General features: G+C 39.1%; 1 protein-coding gene across 1 annotated transcript in view; it reads right to left on the bottom strand.

The window, feature by feature from the left end:
• Positions 1-2,284: 2,284 nt before the first annotated feature.
• The window catches only part of PRIMPOL (primase and DNA directed polymerase), a 23,644-nt gene continuing 8,342 nt past the window's right edge, over positions 2,285-17,586 (bottom strand). The window contains exons 3-14 of the mRNA XM_083367347.1: positions 16,188-16,372; positions 15,101-15,192; positions 12,646-12,784; positions 10,696-10,843; positions 10,250-10,528; positions 6,776-6,938; positions 6,226-6,323; positions 5,086-5,172; positions 4,894-5,002; positions 4,365-4,447; positions 4,232-4,278; positions 2,285-2,986 (exon numbers count right to left, since the gene is read on the bottom strand). Of these exons, the coding sequence (XP_083223473.1) occupies positions 2,675-2,986; positions 4,232-4,278; positions 4,365-4,447; positions 4,894-5,002; positions 5,086-5,172; positions 6,226-6,323; positions 6,776-6,938; positions 10,250-10,528; positions 10,696-10,843; positions 12,646-12,784; positions 15,101-15,192; positions 16,188-16,372 (1,742 nt within the window). The 3' untranslated portion in view covers positions 2,285-2,674. The remainder of the gene's footprint in view (positions 2,987-4,231; positions 4,279-4,364; positions 4,448-4,893; positions 5,003-5,085; positions 5,173-6,225; positions 6,324-6,775; positions 6,939-10,249; positions 10,529-10,695; positions 10,844-12,645; positions 12,785-15,100; positions 15,193-16,187; positions 16,373-17,586) is intronic.

The following is a 17,586-nucleotide window of genomic DNA, read 5'->3' as shown; positions in this document are numbered from 1 at the left end:
GGATTTCGCCACTTTGATAAACCCTCTTGCTAAATTCTTATCAATGTACTCCCTCATCTCCTTCAAAGTCATGGAATACATTTTCGGTTTAGGAAGTTTCGCCTCAGGCAGGATTTCAATAGTGCAGTCTGGGGTGGTGAGGGGGTAGGATGTTGCACTCTTTTTCACTGAACGCCTCTATAACGCTCTCTTGCTGCACTCAGGTTTTTTTCATGCCCCTTCCCTTCTCTGGCTGCTTTCTCCTTGTTCAGAGGGCTTGGGGCCTTCTTGCTCATAATCATACGTTTAGAGGTTTTCTCCCAATAGATCCAGGGCCCCCACTTGGCTAACCAAGACAGGCCCAGGATCATGTCCTCTGCCATCTTTGGGGCAACCATAAAGCGAACTTGGTGGTCCCCCAACTCTAACTGCACCGGCTCTGTCAAATGGGAAGCAGCTTTGCCTCCTATCAGCGTGCCCATCAACCTGTTCAAACTTCACTGTTTCTGTTTCTTGACTTCCTCACATGTAATCCTAGCCTCTGCACTGCAGCCTGACTGATTAGGCAATGGATGCTGCCTGCATCTGTGAGGGCTTTTACCATAGCCCCTGAGCAGGATGCCTTGACGTCTACCCTAACTTCAAGGTGGTTGACAGGTCCACTCACCATCAGGTCATCTTCTCCCTTGCTCTCACTGTCATAGAGGATCATCGGCGCCTCCTCTTTAGTTAGAGTTCCCTCCCCTTCGCTCTCTGGGGAGTGGACCTCAATGATTGGGCTGATGCTCATGATTTCTCCTTCCCTTTCTTCGGTGGCTTCTTTGGCTTTGAGGGGGTCACTGCCGCAAGAGCCATCCAGGGTAGTGATGCTGGGCACATCACAGCCCTGTGACCCTCCTAACCACAGTGAAAGCACATGATGGGGGTGCGATTGGACGGCCATGCAACTGGGGCTGCTGCTGCTGCTTGCTTTTTCCCTAAAGCGTGTTTCTCTTAGCTCTTCTTCAGTCGTGCTCCAAAACCCTCGCAGTCCTTGTACACCAAATCTAGCTCCACGATGGTGACTAACTGTTACCAGTCACTGAGCCAATTTGGGATCCCCCGAGCCAGACAAAGGTAAAATAGGTCGTGGCTTAGTCCCTCAGAAGTATTGGGTCAAGAGTTGCCTTAGCCAGTGTCTCAGCTTCCCCGCAACCTTCCTGAAGTCTGTAATGTACAGAGCCACAAGTCTACCCACCTGCTTGACATTCTGGGCCTCCACCTCCACTCATTGGGTCTGTGTGGGGTCCCCGAATCGGGCTTTGAGGCCACAGAGAAACATCTGGATGTCCCAGCTCGGGGGTGCCTTTGCCATGGAGAATTGTCACCCGCTACTGTACGCTGCCTCCCCTGCGAGGTTGGCCACTATGACATCCACCCAGGCCGCGTCATCAGGATATTCTTCTCCACGTCAGTCGAAGTGGGTCCAGACTTGATTGAGGAAGAGCACCAGCTTCTATTGCCCTCAACAGTGGTGTCCGTATGGGTACATCCATGGGTGAACTCCAAACCTGGAGGCTGGCGCTGGTCACCAATCTGCTGAGCAGGCACCAGTGGTGAGTTGTGGGCCCTCTGTCCCGGACTGCGACTGGGCTGGGGAGGCAGGCCTGGCTGCAGGCTAACTGATCCTCCAGACACCGTGGCTGCTGCTCCTGCTGAGTGCTGGGATAAAGGGGCCGGTGTTGATTCTGGGAACGGAGCTGAGCCCCCTTGGGGTCTAGGATCCAACCATAGGACCGGCTCTCTTCCTTGGACCTCTAGGCTGCTAAACTTCTGCCTCAGTTGCTCTTCCAATTAGCTGCCACACCTTGGCAAGTAGCGCTCCTTGGGTGCTGTCTACTCCGAGGCTCCTCACTCCCACCACTCCAGCTCTCTGCCCCATTCGGGCCGAGGGTGGTGCAATGGGAATTCAGCTTCAGTGGTTTTCTGCATCCCCTCTTGCCACTTCTTCAATTTGGGTCGGTTGAATGCCATTGCTCCACTTGTCCAATCCGGGATCGGGGTTGGCTCCTTTAATTCAACTCTCAGAGCATGTCAAGGCCGGTGGGGTTACGAAGCTGCTTTCAGCCCCAGCTGGAGTCCTGCTGGTCGATCCCGAACTGTCTTCAGATGCTGCTCCATTTCAGGCATCTTTTGAATCTTCACCACCCCTCTGGAGGGTACCAGAAGGGCGTAGAGGCTCAGGATCCTTGGAATTGTTTAGAAAGCTAGCTTAGTGTCAAGTTCTGGCTGTATTAGGCATTAACAAACCGGTTAAGATAGAAAGGAAGCTAGCTCTGAGAATATTTCAGGAAATAGATAATGAAGAGAGTAATTCTTTCCCTCCCCTCTCTGACAGGTCACATTGTCCAATTAATCTTCCAGCAACTGTTAGGAAAAGAAACTTCAGCCAACCAAAACATCTCAGCATTTTCAGCTCTCACGTTGATAAGGAGCACCTGTGGATCCCAAATTCCGCCCCCTCCCTTCGTAACTGTAGATAAGCCTAGAAACACTATGGCGGTCCTAAAGACAGTAGGGTTTGTAGCTTGACACAAAATTTATTATATACATAATGCCAGAGTAGTTTTAGATAATCAAATTAATTTTTTGCTAGGTTTTCAGTATTGCCAAATGTATCTGCTAGTGTGATATTTAATTCATCCACAAGATTTTTCTAACTTTCCTTTCTCCCCTTTGCTTCATAATTTCTTAAAACATCTGCTAGGAGCTCATCAGGTATTTCATTCACAGTATAGTTCTGGGTATGAAAAATATCAGTAGCTTCAATTAGTTCCACATCTTCAGAAGCTTCCAAAAGGTAGGTGTCAAGCTCATGATCCCATTCAACATTGGAACTTTTCTTGTTTAGCTTGTTATTTTCTTGCATTGAAGTAAAAGGTATGCTGTCCAATAAGTCTGTAACATCAACTGTATTTGCTCTGTCTTCAGTGTTATTTTCACCTATTGTACCTACATAATCTTCATCCTTTGAAGAGCAAACATTAAAATTTACAATATTAGATTATACTTTTCTGGTGAGATTACCTTATAGCATACCAATTACATACTGACTAAACCTAACCCCAAAGTTCTAGGCTTATAGTTTATAGTTTATAGTTTATTTGATTTATATACCGCCCTTCTCCTTGGTGGGACTCAGGGCGGTTCACAGGGCATATATCTCGCTCTGAGCAACAGAACACTGCTGGGAGGGTATTTAGGACTCGGGTGGGTGGATGAATGATAGTGGAGTATACAGGCTGAGAAGTTCTGGAAAGTGGTCTACACATCTTAAAGCTGCCAAGGTTGAAAAACACTGCTATAGAGGATGAACTGTGACTATCTATGCGGTGTCCCATATTTGATGAATAGAGAGAGGTGGAATTTAACTTGTAGCCACTGTATATTTTATTATTATTTTTCACCTGCAGTGCCCTTTTCCAGCCCGTATTAATTTGTTTTGTTCCCATAGGGATATGCTGAAAAAAATTATAGCTTTATCACAGCAAGTGGGAGGAACAAAACCTGGTTAACAGAACAACCTCCATCCTCCGTAGAAAAGAAACTCTTAAGTACTGATACTTTGTTCTAGAAAACAAACTAGTTATATTTATGGTTTTTGATATGCAGTTATTGTTCGAAATAGGTGGTTTCCATAAGAATGTTGTTCTGCACAGAACTGTAAACATTTTTTTTCAAATTTAAAGAACTGTATGCAAGCTGCTTAAAACTAGCAGAATATAGAGGGACAACTCCAGTTTAAAAGAGTTAAATGCAGTCTTCCATATCTCTCAGTTCATATAGAAATATTCTACTCAACTATTCCCATTCCAGGTTACTGATATTATTTACTTTGTCCTCCTCTAATGGAGGGAACAAATCTGTTTTTAATTGCACACTGAACAAATTATAAGGATTCATGCTGAACTTCATTCATTTACAGTTTTGTACACCTATTCCTAGAAATCAGATTCCAACAAGCTTCAACTGATGTAGCACATACTGCTAAAGTAAGGTTTCCAAATATAGCCTTATAATTACAAAATACATTTAGTAAAGTTTTATGGCTGTAATAATTAAGTTGCTTATAAGGTAAACAAAGATAAAATGGTATTATATATAATTCTGCTAAAGTATTACATATATCAGTTCCTATTTTGAAATTATCTTCTATGATTAAGCATATGTCTTATTTTATGCTGAATTTCAGTATTAAAAGAGAAAAATATACCTCTTTGAAAAGGAAGGGCAAACATACTTCAGCTGGTAGTGGAAAACCTATGTCATGAATACAAGTGGAATTATATTAGCAATAATTTATTTAAAATAGGTAATATAATGTGATAATTACAGAATGTACTCACATTCTGACTTGAAGTTTTCAGCTCTGCAAATAGGATCATGACATTTCTGATACCAATTTTCATTTTTCAAATCTATTATAATCCTTAAAACATAAATGATTTTACAATGACAAAGTTTATTCCGTAATAAATAAATATTTGATTTCTGTATACCGTACCAGGAAATTAATTTCCCCCTTTTCTGTTACTGTTAAGAAAAATAGGACGAGCATTCATATAAGATTAAGCATTACTGAATGAAATTTGATTTACTATTCATGCTGAACTCTGCATGCATGCACACACATGTATATGAACATAGAGAAACACCCATATATTAGATCTAGAATGTTCATTGCCATGTAATGATGCTGACTAAAAATGTTCACCAGTCAAACTTATTCCCTGTATTCCAACATACATCAAATCTTTCCATTACCTTTCTTTGCAAATTCTAAACATAATTACAAAAGCCTATACCATGAAATAAATATAATTCAGGTTCCAAAACATTAAGTAGATATTAAGAGTAACAAAAAAGTGAACCTACATTATATTATTACTTTTGTGCATTCTGCCAATATTTCTGCACCACCGATAGTTGGAGATGTCATATACAATAAGCTGTTCAAGTGAAAAGTAATTCCATCTTCTTATCCCTGAAAAACAAGACAGTCTATTTCTTAAAAACAGTATAAGTGCATTTAGAAAACATATTTCTCCTAGGTACAATTTTTTTTACCTCCTTGAACATTATCTTTCTTGATTAAAGTGCGAACAAAATTATCAATTTCTGGGTAAGGTGAACAATGGCATCCTTCTACTGGAGCTGTAAAAAAATTACATCTTTATTATCAGCAAATTTAAAGAAAAAATAATCATAGTAAGAACCAGCTAGGTTTCAATAGGGCACATTTGCATTATACATCAAAATATGTTTGCTAGTTCATCTCTTGAATAACAGGAATAGCCTGATTTTCAAACTAAGAAAGGGCACTGTGTATGAATGAGGCACTGGGAGGCACATTTACGATTAATCCATACAGTGGGTTAACATTTTGTAACAATATGCCTGGTGTTTTAAAACAAAAGTACTTTAAAAATGTTAAAAGTATGATTTCTTATTTCATTAACGTGAGCACTGATCCTCTCTAGTTAAGTCTGTATTAGAAAATACAGTACAAAAAGTCCTCAAGTTACAACTGTAATGGAGCCTGCCTATTATAGTTGTAAGTCATAACAGTTGTAAAAATGTTTCAGTCATGTGACACCCATTATACAGCCTTTTTGTGGCAGTCATTAAATGAACATGGGAGTCACAAGTGAACCCACTGTTTGGTATGGGCACTGTTGCCAAAAACTGGAAGTACTGGTTTTCAGCAAAACTGTTGTAAAATGTGGTCACATAACCATGAAATGCTTCAAACTGCCATCAATGCAGTGGTGTTGCTAAGCTCCAGTTGCAGTCATGTGTCTGGGGGTGGGGGGTGTTGACTGTCAGAACTACAAATCTGGGTTGTAAGTCCCCTTTTTCAGGTAGCTTATAATTTCAAGTGGACGCGAAGTTATCAATTGTAAGTTGAGAACTACCTGTAAGTATTTTCTAAGCTGCTTTTCATAATTAGTCATCGTCAATATTACAAATGCAAGAACCTTAATCTTGCTCAGAAGCAAAACACATTTTCAAATCTGCAATATTGTTTCATCAATTACCTTACAGAAATTTAAAGCAATAGTTATTTTACAGCACAGAACTTTTTGATGAAAATGCACTCGTGATGCACAGTTAAGTTTGAAAATTACATTTATTTATATACAAATACTGATGTCAGTGCCATACAATTACTAGAACCAACATTTCAATTTAATGTAATGGAAATACCCAGACAGTTCCTTGACATTTTATCTTCTAAATATAGGGATGGTTCTCTCGAATGCTCTTGGTTGTCACAGGTCAAAATTTTTAAGCAGTCTGAAAATCTGATGGAAAACAACAAGAATTATGAGCATAATTTTTTTCAAGCCATACTTCCCTATTCATCTTTTCCATTCCATAGTTGCTCATTAGAAAATACTATTTTGAGTTTGCAAAGTATTCTAAGAGTGTTTTCACTGCAATATATACTACATATAAAATGACAGAAGTTGACTTAAAGAAATTTTAAGATGCAGACTTGAAATAGAGGAGAAGCAAACCCGGACAAGGTTTTCCTTCTTCTATGACAGAGCATTTTATCTTCAAGGATCCGAAGCTGAGAAAACCCACCTCCTCAAACTAGTAACTCTTAGCATGCTTAAAGTCTAGTATGATTCTGTGTAACACAGTTGCATCAAATACTATTGCCTCAAGCATTCTCAAAAGACAAAAGGACAACAAACAAAGGAAATCACTGCTGCTACAAAGAAATAATGCAGTAATTTGACGTTACTACCTTACATTGCAGATCAAGGAGGACAAAAAATACTGTTCGTCTATGCAAGAATTGTTTACAGGTTTAGGAACAAACTTGTTATCTTCTGCAATATTCAAAGTGACCGTGTGTCCTGCTTTTGATGACATGTATAATCGAAAATTTCTATTTTTTGTATATACTCCTAAGGAAAGAAAAATATAGAAAGTATGGGTTTTTTTTAAATCCATGAATACAGATTATTTCAACACGCATGTTTAAGACTGGATTTCAGTCTGCATAAGTATGTTTAGCCCTACTTAAGTTTAGTCTTCAATTTATCATTGCATTCCTTTAAATATGAAAAGGCAAATTATACATGTGTATGAGTTCAAAAGTTAAAGTACAATTGTCTTCATTTTTTAAAGAAATACAGAATCCAAAGATTCTCCTTCATATGGCAGTTTTTTAAAGAAAACATTTTATTGAAACAAGTTTGCTAAAAAAAATTACTTTGAAGGATTGCTTTTTATTTAAATGAGTGCTTTCCAAGTAAATTACCCAAATTGGGTAAAAGTGATTTTCTTTGGGTCACAACACACAAACCCATTAAAATGGTTTTGCAGAGCAAATGCTACCTTGAGATATTTGTCAAAATAATAAAGGCGGGATACAAATTAAATCACTGAAGCAGTAGGCGTGAGCTTAAATGGACTCCAGAAGATGGTAGAGGACAGGAAGGCCTGGAGGAACATTGTCCATAGGGTCGCGATGGGTCGGACACGACTTCGCAACTAACAACAACAACAAATTACGGTAAATAAATGATTGAGCTTAGGTCAGTCAATGCAACATGTTAATTGAAAAAAGGATTATTTGAAGTTTTTCTTGTTAACAATTTTTTTAATTTTTTATATTTTAATCCCATTTATATCCCGCCCTTCTCCGAAGACTCAGGGTGGCTTACAATCTAAGAAGCACAAATCAATGTGCTTAGCAATAGCCTTCATTCTATGTATATGCCTGCTTATTAGGGCTTTCGCCCCCCCCCCAAGCAGCATTATTACAAAGTCAGCTTATTGCCCCCAACAATCTGGGTCCTCATTTTACCTACCTCGGAAGGATGGAAGGCTGAGTCAACCTTGAGCCTGGTGGGACTTGAACCTGCACTAATTGCAGGCAGCTGGTGTTACTTAAGGAGGCATTAGCCCACTGCTCCACCAAGGCTCCTATATCACAATTCTCTGTGGTAGATGGGGAGGCTGTGATGCCATTTCCAAAAACCTACATGTATGAAGTAGAATTTTCCACACCTGCTTTCGTAAAGAACACAAAACTTTGTCAGGCGCAAAAGACTAGGTCCACATGTGAGGGTTTAATTAAGCTGATTTATTGTTAATTTATTTATTGCACAGGAATCTTATCAATTAACGGTCAGCACTTGGTTAGTCAGATAAGGGTAAAGAGCGCTCCAGGGGGGATTGGACATAGTTCACTTACGACTTCGTAGGGTTTCTGGATTGATCCCTCTTTTCTCTACACCCTGCCATTCCTTCTTCTACACTATTAGAATATTTTATTGACCTGTGTGATTGGACACACAAGGAATTTGTCTCCAGTGCAAAAGCTTTCATACAAACAACAAAGTAATATAATCATACCAATAGGAGAAGATGGTAGAAAAGATGAGAAGGATAACAGTAATACAGTCATATTACATGGGTAAATCATAATCATAATAGTAAAGTTGGAAGGGACCTTGGAGATCATCTAGTCCAACCCGCTGCCCAGGCAGGAAACCCTATACCATTTCAGACAAATGGCTGTCCAGTCTCTTCTTAAAAACTTCCATTGTTGGAGCATTCACAGCTTCTGGAGGCAGGTTGTTCCACTGGTTAATTGTTCTAACTGTCAGGAAGTTTCTCCTTAGTTCTAGGTTGCTTCTCTCCTTGATTAGTTTCCATCCGTTGCTTCTTGTCCTGCCTTCAGGTGCTTTGGAGAATAGCTTGACTCCCTCTTCTTTGTGGCAGCCCGAGATATCCTTAGACTTAAGACAGTACTGTGGTAATTAAGTATTCAGCAAAGTGATGGTCCAAGAGAAAAAAAACTCTCTTTGTGTCTAGTTGTTTGGGTGTGCAATACCCTATAGCAGGGTCCTAAAGGGAGGAGTTGAAACAGTTTATGTCCAGGATGTGAGGGCTCCGTAGATATATTCTCAGCCCTCCTTCTGACCTGTACCGTATATAGGTCCTTAGTGGAAAGCAGGCTGGTTGCAACTGTTTTTTCTGCAGTCCTAATTATACATTGAAGTTTGTACCTGTGCTATTTGGTTGCTATACAAAACCAGATAGTTACAGAAGTACAAATGACAGACTCAATAATTCCTCTGTAGAACTGTATTAACAGCTCCTGGGGCAGCCTGAACTTTCTGACTATTTGTTGAACTATGAAAATACTTTTGGGCAATGAAGGAAAAAGTTCGGAAAGCACTGATTTAAACACAAATCAAGTTATTATGACTCAGAATTTAACGTTCTGAATTTTGAACTTTTCAAGTTTTGACATGTTCTTTAGTCTGAATGATAAGGGAACAATATTTTAAGCAACACTTAGTAGACACTGAAATTACTTTTTTCTTAAATAATAAATGTTCATAAATGAAAATACAAGGATATTAAGCAGCAAAATATAAATTTAAGGACATACGGTGTTAAAGACCAATTTGATGATAGTTCAATTCTAAAAATCTATTCAAAAATGAATTTCTGCTCTATTACCTGAAGATTATATTACACATATTAATTCTTCAAAAAATTATATCAAAAATGATACAATTGCCTATAATTTTTTGTATTTGTAGGTGCATATAATTGTACAAAAGAAGTCCTACAGGTATTCTTCCTGTTGCCCCCTTATAAGATTCATTTTCATACATGGAGAAGAAATTGAGCCTGGCCTACACTGTGGCATCAGATGCCATGTAACATTCAAATTTGAGCTAGAATTCTGAAACATAGAAGTATATTGGGGGGAAAAAGGTTAAGCAATATTCAAATATTACCTGGAGTGCATAACCTATTCTATAGACTAAGAGAAAAACACATAATACTAGATTTAGACTTTCAGATGTATTTGCCAGCTATTTTCCTGTGAATGTCACATTTGAAAATAGTGGAGCTATTCACACAACACAAGCCAATCGTGTTCTTAACTAATCAATACCTGATTGCTGTCCAACTCATATATATTTGTAGTAGCTGTTCATGACTTTTTTATACCTTAAAATGTTATCAGGCACTTTGGAGTTTCATAGTTAAGAACATATCCATTAACCATGTTACCCACATGGAAATGCTCTGTGTTTGTCCCAATATGCTAATTCTGTAGTAAACCCTACACAAGCCAAGAATTACGGTTTTCAAAGCTGCATGTCTCAGGGAAAGAAACGTTTGCCATGTTAAAACAATTGTAGCATGCTATGCAATGCCTAAGTACAATATTTAGGTTAATATTTACCAAGATCCACAAACAGTTGCTTTTTTCCTTGTTTACTATTCACTATTAAAAAAGAAAGATCAGTATTTTCTTCTGATGTCCCTTTTTCTGATATTTTGTAAGAGTTGAGTTTCCAGTTCTGAGATCCATCCTTGACTAAACTCTTGTTGTCAAGACATGTAGGCAAATCAGGTGTAGTTTTATAACACTGACCAACAGAGTTGATTTTTGGGGAGTCCATTGCATCTTTACTCTTAATTAAAAGAATAGCAGGTTGCAAAATTGTTCTTAAAAAGTTACCTTTAAAATAATCAGAATAGAGAAAAACAATATATAAACGTTTGGAAAATCACCATAAAACCTGTAATTTTCTCTTGTAAAATGTTTAGTTACAATATTCACGTAATAGTATAAAGTTTATAAAAGCAATTGGATTGGAATGTGCATTTGAAATATGAAATATTTACCTATGTGGATATTATTCTTAAATGCAGCATTTTCAAATAAAAATATTAAATGACAGCTATATTTTTCTTCAGTGCTGGAATCCAATTTCAAAATATTTTCAGCTGAGCATTTTATTCCATAATATTCATCTAGTTTTCTATCTATAAACTAAAAGAAAACAATCACAAAGATACTTCATTTCATATTTATGTATGTTCATATGAAAAGGCAAACAATCAAAAAATAGTTCCATATACCAGCAGCAATCTATAACATTTTTATGGTTTTGAGAACTTTTTTTTTTTAAAAAATTGGTCTCTGAGAACCACTGAGAATGTACGGTAGCTGTGGCTTCATTATCTCCTAATAATAGGTGGGACAATAAGTTTTGAAACTGGAAAGTGAATTTGAGGAGTGAAATCAGTAATCCTTGAAAGAGGCTCGAAGTACTCATTTTGTCCTTTCATGTTCTATGCCAAATAGGAAAAACTGGCCCACATTTCAGAATTTAAGGAATCTTTTAATGGCTGCCATAACCTTCTGCAAGGCATCCATTTTGTATCCTCTACAGACCTGAAAAAAATCTGAAAAGGTTGGCTCTCTTCCAGGAGCGTGTGGGCTGGTGGTGATAAAATGGTCCCAGGGTAAGCATGGTGGCCTAGAGATTACATGTAGAGAAGACTCCCTCAAGCCCCTTATACATACCCATTTACAGGGAAGCATCTGCCATTTCTTTTCCCTCAAACAGCAACCTTTTCAGCTGTTCACTTTGATTATATCAACAGATATATTACAGACACAACAGAGCATGGGAATGGGATGCCCTTTGGATTGTAGCGGTTTAAAAAAAGTGGTGGTCTTAACTGACCAAAAAATAATAATTGTTACATAATTCAAATACTTTTGAACTGTTTTCTTAAATTATAGTTGATACTTCAGTTGTCATTCGCATAGTATGTGGTAGGTTAAAGTATGTAATCTCTTTTCCCAGAATCTCCACTTAGATTCAGATATATAAAAACATATACAGATAGTCCTCGAGTTACGATGACAACTGAGCCCAAAATTTATGTTGTTAGGTGAAACATTTCTTAAGTGAGTTTGCCCCATTTTATGACTTTTCTTGCCATAGTTCTTAAGTGAATCATTGCATTTGTTAAGTTAATAACTTGGTTGTTAAGTGAATCTGAATTCCCCACTGACTTTGCTTGTCAGAAGGTCGCAAAAGCTGATCATATGACTCCAGGACACTGCAACTGTCATAAATACGAACCACTTGCCAAGCATCTGAATATTGATCATGTGACCATGGGGAGGCTGCAACGTTCGTAAGTGTGAAAATGGTCATAAGGCACGTTTTTCAGTGCCATTTAACTTTGAACGGTCATTAAATGAACTGTTGTTAAGTCAAGGACTACCTGTATTTAGTTTCCTCATCTGACACTGTAAAAAATAAATTCCTTCAAACCAGGCTTAATTCCTGATGACTTTGTGGACACTTCATGTACACTATAGATTCTTTTTCAACTTATCACTCTAGTATTTCCATGTATTATTCTTGTCTGAGCTTTGCTTTGCTTCTAAGCCCAGCAGCCCTTTTCAGATGTCAGAATGTATTTTGAGCCCGACTGTATTGTGTTTCAGATACATAAGTTGATGCATTTCTACTACTGATTTAATTTTCATTCCTTCTTCTGAACCTATTCTATGCACTTCCCCATTTACATTTACAACATTCATTTTTATATGTAAAAATTTAAGATACCCTAATACAAGATACATAATTCTTACATATCACCTCTCTCCGAGCAAATAATATTTTCTAAAACTGTACTGCAACTTATTTTCAGATTTAAACTTTAATTTATAGACAATTTTCAGCTTCCATTGGCTATTAATTCTGACATTAATCTATTATTACAATTGTAAGCTGTTATGTTGCTAATTGCATTTTTCTTTAAAAAAATTACCTTAATTAAGTCTGCTACCATCTGATTTGCATTGGCTTCCTGATTTGTTGGTTTGTAGAATTCCAAATCAAAGTAAAGTTTGCAAACAGCTGTTTCTGGGATAACTTCATAGCAATGCCTCAGTTTTCTTTCATATTTGCTATATTGAACACCAGAAACATTATTGTCATCATAATTAGGTAAACTATTTCAACTTCTCCCCTGTATAGTACTGGTGACTAAGGATTACCCCCTCCCAACTACCAGCAGTTTTAGCTAACACAGATAATGGTGAATTATATGAGAATTGCCATTCAGTAACTCAGTAACATCTGGAACACAGCTGTCAAACTTGATCGCATCATGTGATGTATCATGACACATTGTGACATTTTTTGCCTTTGCGGAGCTGGGGTGGGCATGGCCTGCACCTGATGCATTGAGCCCATGGGCTGCCAGTTTGACTCCCCTGATCTGGAAAGTCTTAGGTTCCTCAGCCAGGAACTAAAACATAGTAGAACTCTGTGATCTATAGAACCATCTCAAGAATACTAATCAGGGCACACATGTAGAACTGTATGAATGTTGCAGAAATATTATACAAGATATTTTATACAATATTTTACAATTGTACAATCCTTCATGTTTGTTTGGTTTCTGACTTGACAACTCTAGAAAACCACAATGCCAAATGTTAGCTGCTTATTTAGGCAGACTTTCATGAGTTACTATATCAAGAACACATTATCTCTAGCTATTCAAATTAAGCCTTAGATATCCCCAAGGCCTTTCAAAAAACTGTCAACTAAGACTGAAAGGGAAAGTCATTAAATGCATGGGAAAAATATTAACTATATTTACTTAATTTAAATGTAATATATCAGATTTATTTTTATCCTGGCTTTGACTTGTTAGTACATTTCTCATTTTTAAAGGACCACCTTAAAATCATAAAACCACAGGTGTACCAAATATAAGGTACTACATAAGCCAAAACGTTTGAGAGTGAAGATTTAAAATATATCCATGTTATTTATTATTCCTACAACAGAATGCTCCCAGTGTTTTTTAAATACAGGTAGTCCTCGAGTTACTAATGTAATGGAGCCGGCCCATTCCATTTGTAACTTGAAAACTCATAGGAGTGAATCACTCCCTGCTCTTTAAAATGCATGTGGCTCGTTAAGTGAACATGAAGTATCTCAGGGTGGGGAAGGCCATGGAGGACCGAGTGATGGAACAGGCCCCCAAGGCTTCCCGGATACGTCATGCTTCCCCCTCTCTTCATGCCGCAGCAGACTCACCTTGAAAAGATCTGTCTCCTGTCTGCTGCGGTTCCTGCTGCCACCCAGATCTGAGGCTGGGGAACGCTTCTGCGTGCCTCCTCAGGCTGGATCCAGGCGTCGGAGGCCTTTGCCAGGCTGCTGCCACCTGGAAGTAAGGCCAGGCGTCGAAGGCCTTTGCCAGGCTGCGGTTGCCTGGAACTGAGGCCGGGGGATGCTTTCATGGCCCTCCAGAAGCCTCATCCAGGCACTGGAGGCCTTTTCCAGTCCGTAGCTGCCCGGATCTGAGGCCGGGGGATGCTTCCACAGCCCTCCGGAGGCCCATTTCCAGGTGGCAGTGGCCTGGAAAAGGCCTCTCTTGCCCAGATAGGGCCTCCAGAGGGCAGTAGAAGCATCCCCCGTCCTCAGATCTGGGCAGCAGGGTGTTGAAAAGGCCTCCAGTCCCCAGATTGGGCCTCCAGAGGGCCGCGGAAGCATCCCCCGGCCTCAGATCCTGGTGGCAGCAGCCTGGAAAAGGCCTCCGGCACCTGGATTCAGCCTCCAGAGGCACTCGGAACAGAGGCCTAAAGTACCACGAGATCATGCGAGATCAGTAGCGTGAACTCTCGCTACTGATCTTGCATGATCTTGTGTTACTTTAGGCCTCCATTCTCTTTGAACACACCAAAGGCCTGGAGCAGCCAAGAAAGCGAAGGATCTCGATCTTCGCAGGCTGAGTACTGAAGGCCCAGTGCCTAGGGAAAACCGGGGTGGGGGTGGGGAGGGAGGGAATAACCAGAGTGAATGCCACTGTGGCCACTCATAAGGGTGAATGACTGCTGTGGTGCCGCTATATTCGTAATTTCGGGATTTGATTGTAAGCACTAGGGTACGCTTATCACATAACTTCGAACCTTCACTAAGGGAACACTCGCAACTCGGGGATTACCTGTACTTCAAGAAGCTGTTTAAGAATTGATGCAAGAAGTTTGATGTGCAAGACGTTTGACCAGCATCACAGCAAAAAGCTAGCTAGTCTGAATTTAAGCTTTATTTTTTAAAAAATCTGATAAAATTCATTATATTTCATAATAATGGGGAAAATAACCCACAAATACTAAAGACTGCAATTCTACATACATTTTGGAATAAATAAACTTTGCTAGACAGAATGTGCATCAATAAACAATTTTGTCCTTGATTTTCAGACATACCTGTAGTAGAACCAAAGTTCTGTATATGTTGTCACAAGATAGAGCCGTTGATTATTTCCATCATACTTTTCCAAAGCAAATACATGAACATCCTTTTGAAATAACATCAATGACATACATAACTACAAATGTTTTTCTAAAAATCATATCCAAACCTAGTTATTTATTTCTGTTGTCTTATTTGGGCTTTTAACATGCAAGAACTTCGCGGGTAAACAATTTTAAATACGTATTTGTATTTTTATTATTTGCTGTGGCTCAGTGGGTTAGGACGCTGAGCTTGTCGTTCAGAAGGTCGGCAGTTTGGCGGGTCGAATCCCGAGTGCCGCGTAACAGAGTGAGCGCCCGTTACTCGTCCCAGCTTCTGCCAACCTAGCAGTTCGAAAGCACGTAAAAATGCAAGTAGAAAAATAGGGACCACTACGGTGGGAAGGTAACAGCGTTCCGTGCGCCTTTGGCGTCTAGTCATGTCGGCCACATGACCACGGAGTCGTCGTCGGACAAGCGCTGGCTCTTCGGCTTTGAAACGGAGATGAGCACCGGCCCCTAGAGTTAGAAACAACTAGCACGCATGTACGGGGGAACCTTTACCTTTACCTTTTATTATATCTAAATCCTCCAGTGTACTAAGTTTCTGCTTAATATACAGATGGTCCTGCTTCTTCCAGATAATTGTAATAATCTAAAAATATCTCCAAGTATAATTATACCTTTTATTTTTTAATGATGCTGATTCAGCCACAATTCTGTAAGCAATATTAAGCCATTTCTATTGAAGGAGGTACTTGTTATTGACCATTTCTGACTTCTTTCAAAAGAAATAGAAGCAAGTTGGCTTCGTGTATTTTAATTTTCACAGTTTCTTCACTATATAATTTAAAATGTGGCTGTTTCCTAAGCTTATTAGCTCATATTTTAATATCCAAGGGTTTGTACCATAAAGTCAGACTAAATATGTGTTTATGAATATGGAACATTTCATAAATAAAAATCATTAATAAGAGATTAATTTCTAAATTGTCAAAATCCTATAACAGTTGTTAACATCCAATAGTCAAAAATGCTGCCCTATTGATTAATACTGTACCTCTTTACAAGTCTTGGCAAAGTTAAATGCATGAGTTTGCCGATAGAATAGTTTCCAAACTGAAGGTGGTTGCAATGGACTGGACAGTTTTGGCTTGTAACTCGAACAGAGAGGCCTCCGCTTATAGCAAGATGCTAGTTCCTCAACATTTTTCAGTTTTTCTTCCCACTTTCTCTTGGTTGAACCTGAAGCAATTAACAGTAAACACTTAGACCTTTCCAGTAAAAATCCCAATTCAATCCAATAGCAAGATTATATTTACCAAAATGTAAATGTAGAAATTGTGAAGAAGTTTCATGGTACTTTACAAACATATTATACAATGTATTCCAGGATGTAGAAGAAAGTTAGATGTTTATTTTCCCAAATGCCTGTATTTACATTGGCTGTTGGAGCAAGTTGGGGATCTTCCTGCAGTCTGGCAGGATCCCAGCCATGGGCTTGTCTCATATAATCCTGGACCAGACATATTAGGCTGGAATCCACTTCTCCAGATTTAGGAAGCCACACGTTGTATTTGCTTTAGACACTTAGCAATCTGGATATGGAAGTTATTCCTATCACCCTTTGTCAGATCTCTTCCTAGTTGAAAGATTAATTGTTCTATATGGGATGAGTAAACCAATCAACATGGTCTGCCACAGGATTTTAGGGATCAAAATCAATTCCAGAGGGCATTTGGGCAGTTAACCACTGATTTTGTAGAGTTAAGGTGCTATGTTAATGTGCTCTCTGGCTGTTTCTGGCCACTTATAGATTGGATCCTCTCCTGAGTTCGAAGATCATTAGTGTGTGATGATCTGGGTCCAACCTGGCTTCAGAAGAGAGTGATTCTGAAAGGCTTCTAGTCCCAAAAGCTAGCATCCTTTCCCTTGGGAAAGTTACTGAGGATATAATTACAGCACATTTCAAGAGCATAATAGAGAAGCCTGGGTTGCTCCGAGCTGCGCAGCGCCTCTGCTCTGGGATTCTTGGAGCAGAGCCAGGCGTTAGCAACCACCCCTGCCAAAAGGAAATACTTTTGATTATCAAGATGCAGGCAGAACGGTACAGGAGGTCAAGGTGAAGTGGACTCTTTATTTTTATTCTCTAGCTCAATGGATTTTATAGCTTTAAAGTGAAAGTGCGTAATAAGTGAAAGTGGGGGAAGATGGCGGCTAAAACTTCTAAAGCTCTTCGGAATGCGGGGTCTTCCCTGGTGCAAGAGACCTCACTGCAAGCTTTGCTTCCTCCTGCATCTCCTCCGGTATTGACGCTTAAGGATTTACAAGACGCTCTTGGAAAGCACGCACAACTGATGTCTGATATGATGGATGAAAAGTTGAAAAAGCTGGAGGAGAAATTGGAGGAGAAAATGGAGGAGAAAATGGAGAAACTGGAGAAGAAGATGGAAGAGAAG

This window comes from Vipera ursinii (genome assembly GCF_947247035.1).
Source record: "Vipera ursinii genome assembly, chromosome: 7".
Taxonomy (NCBI): domain Eukaryota; kingdom Metazoa; phylum Chordata; class Lepidosauria; order Squamata; family Viperidae; genus Vipera; species Vipera ursinii.
This window is presented reverse-complemented; position numbering and strand designations above follow the sequence as displayed.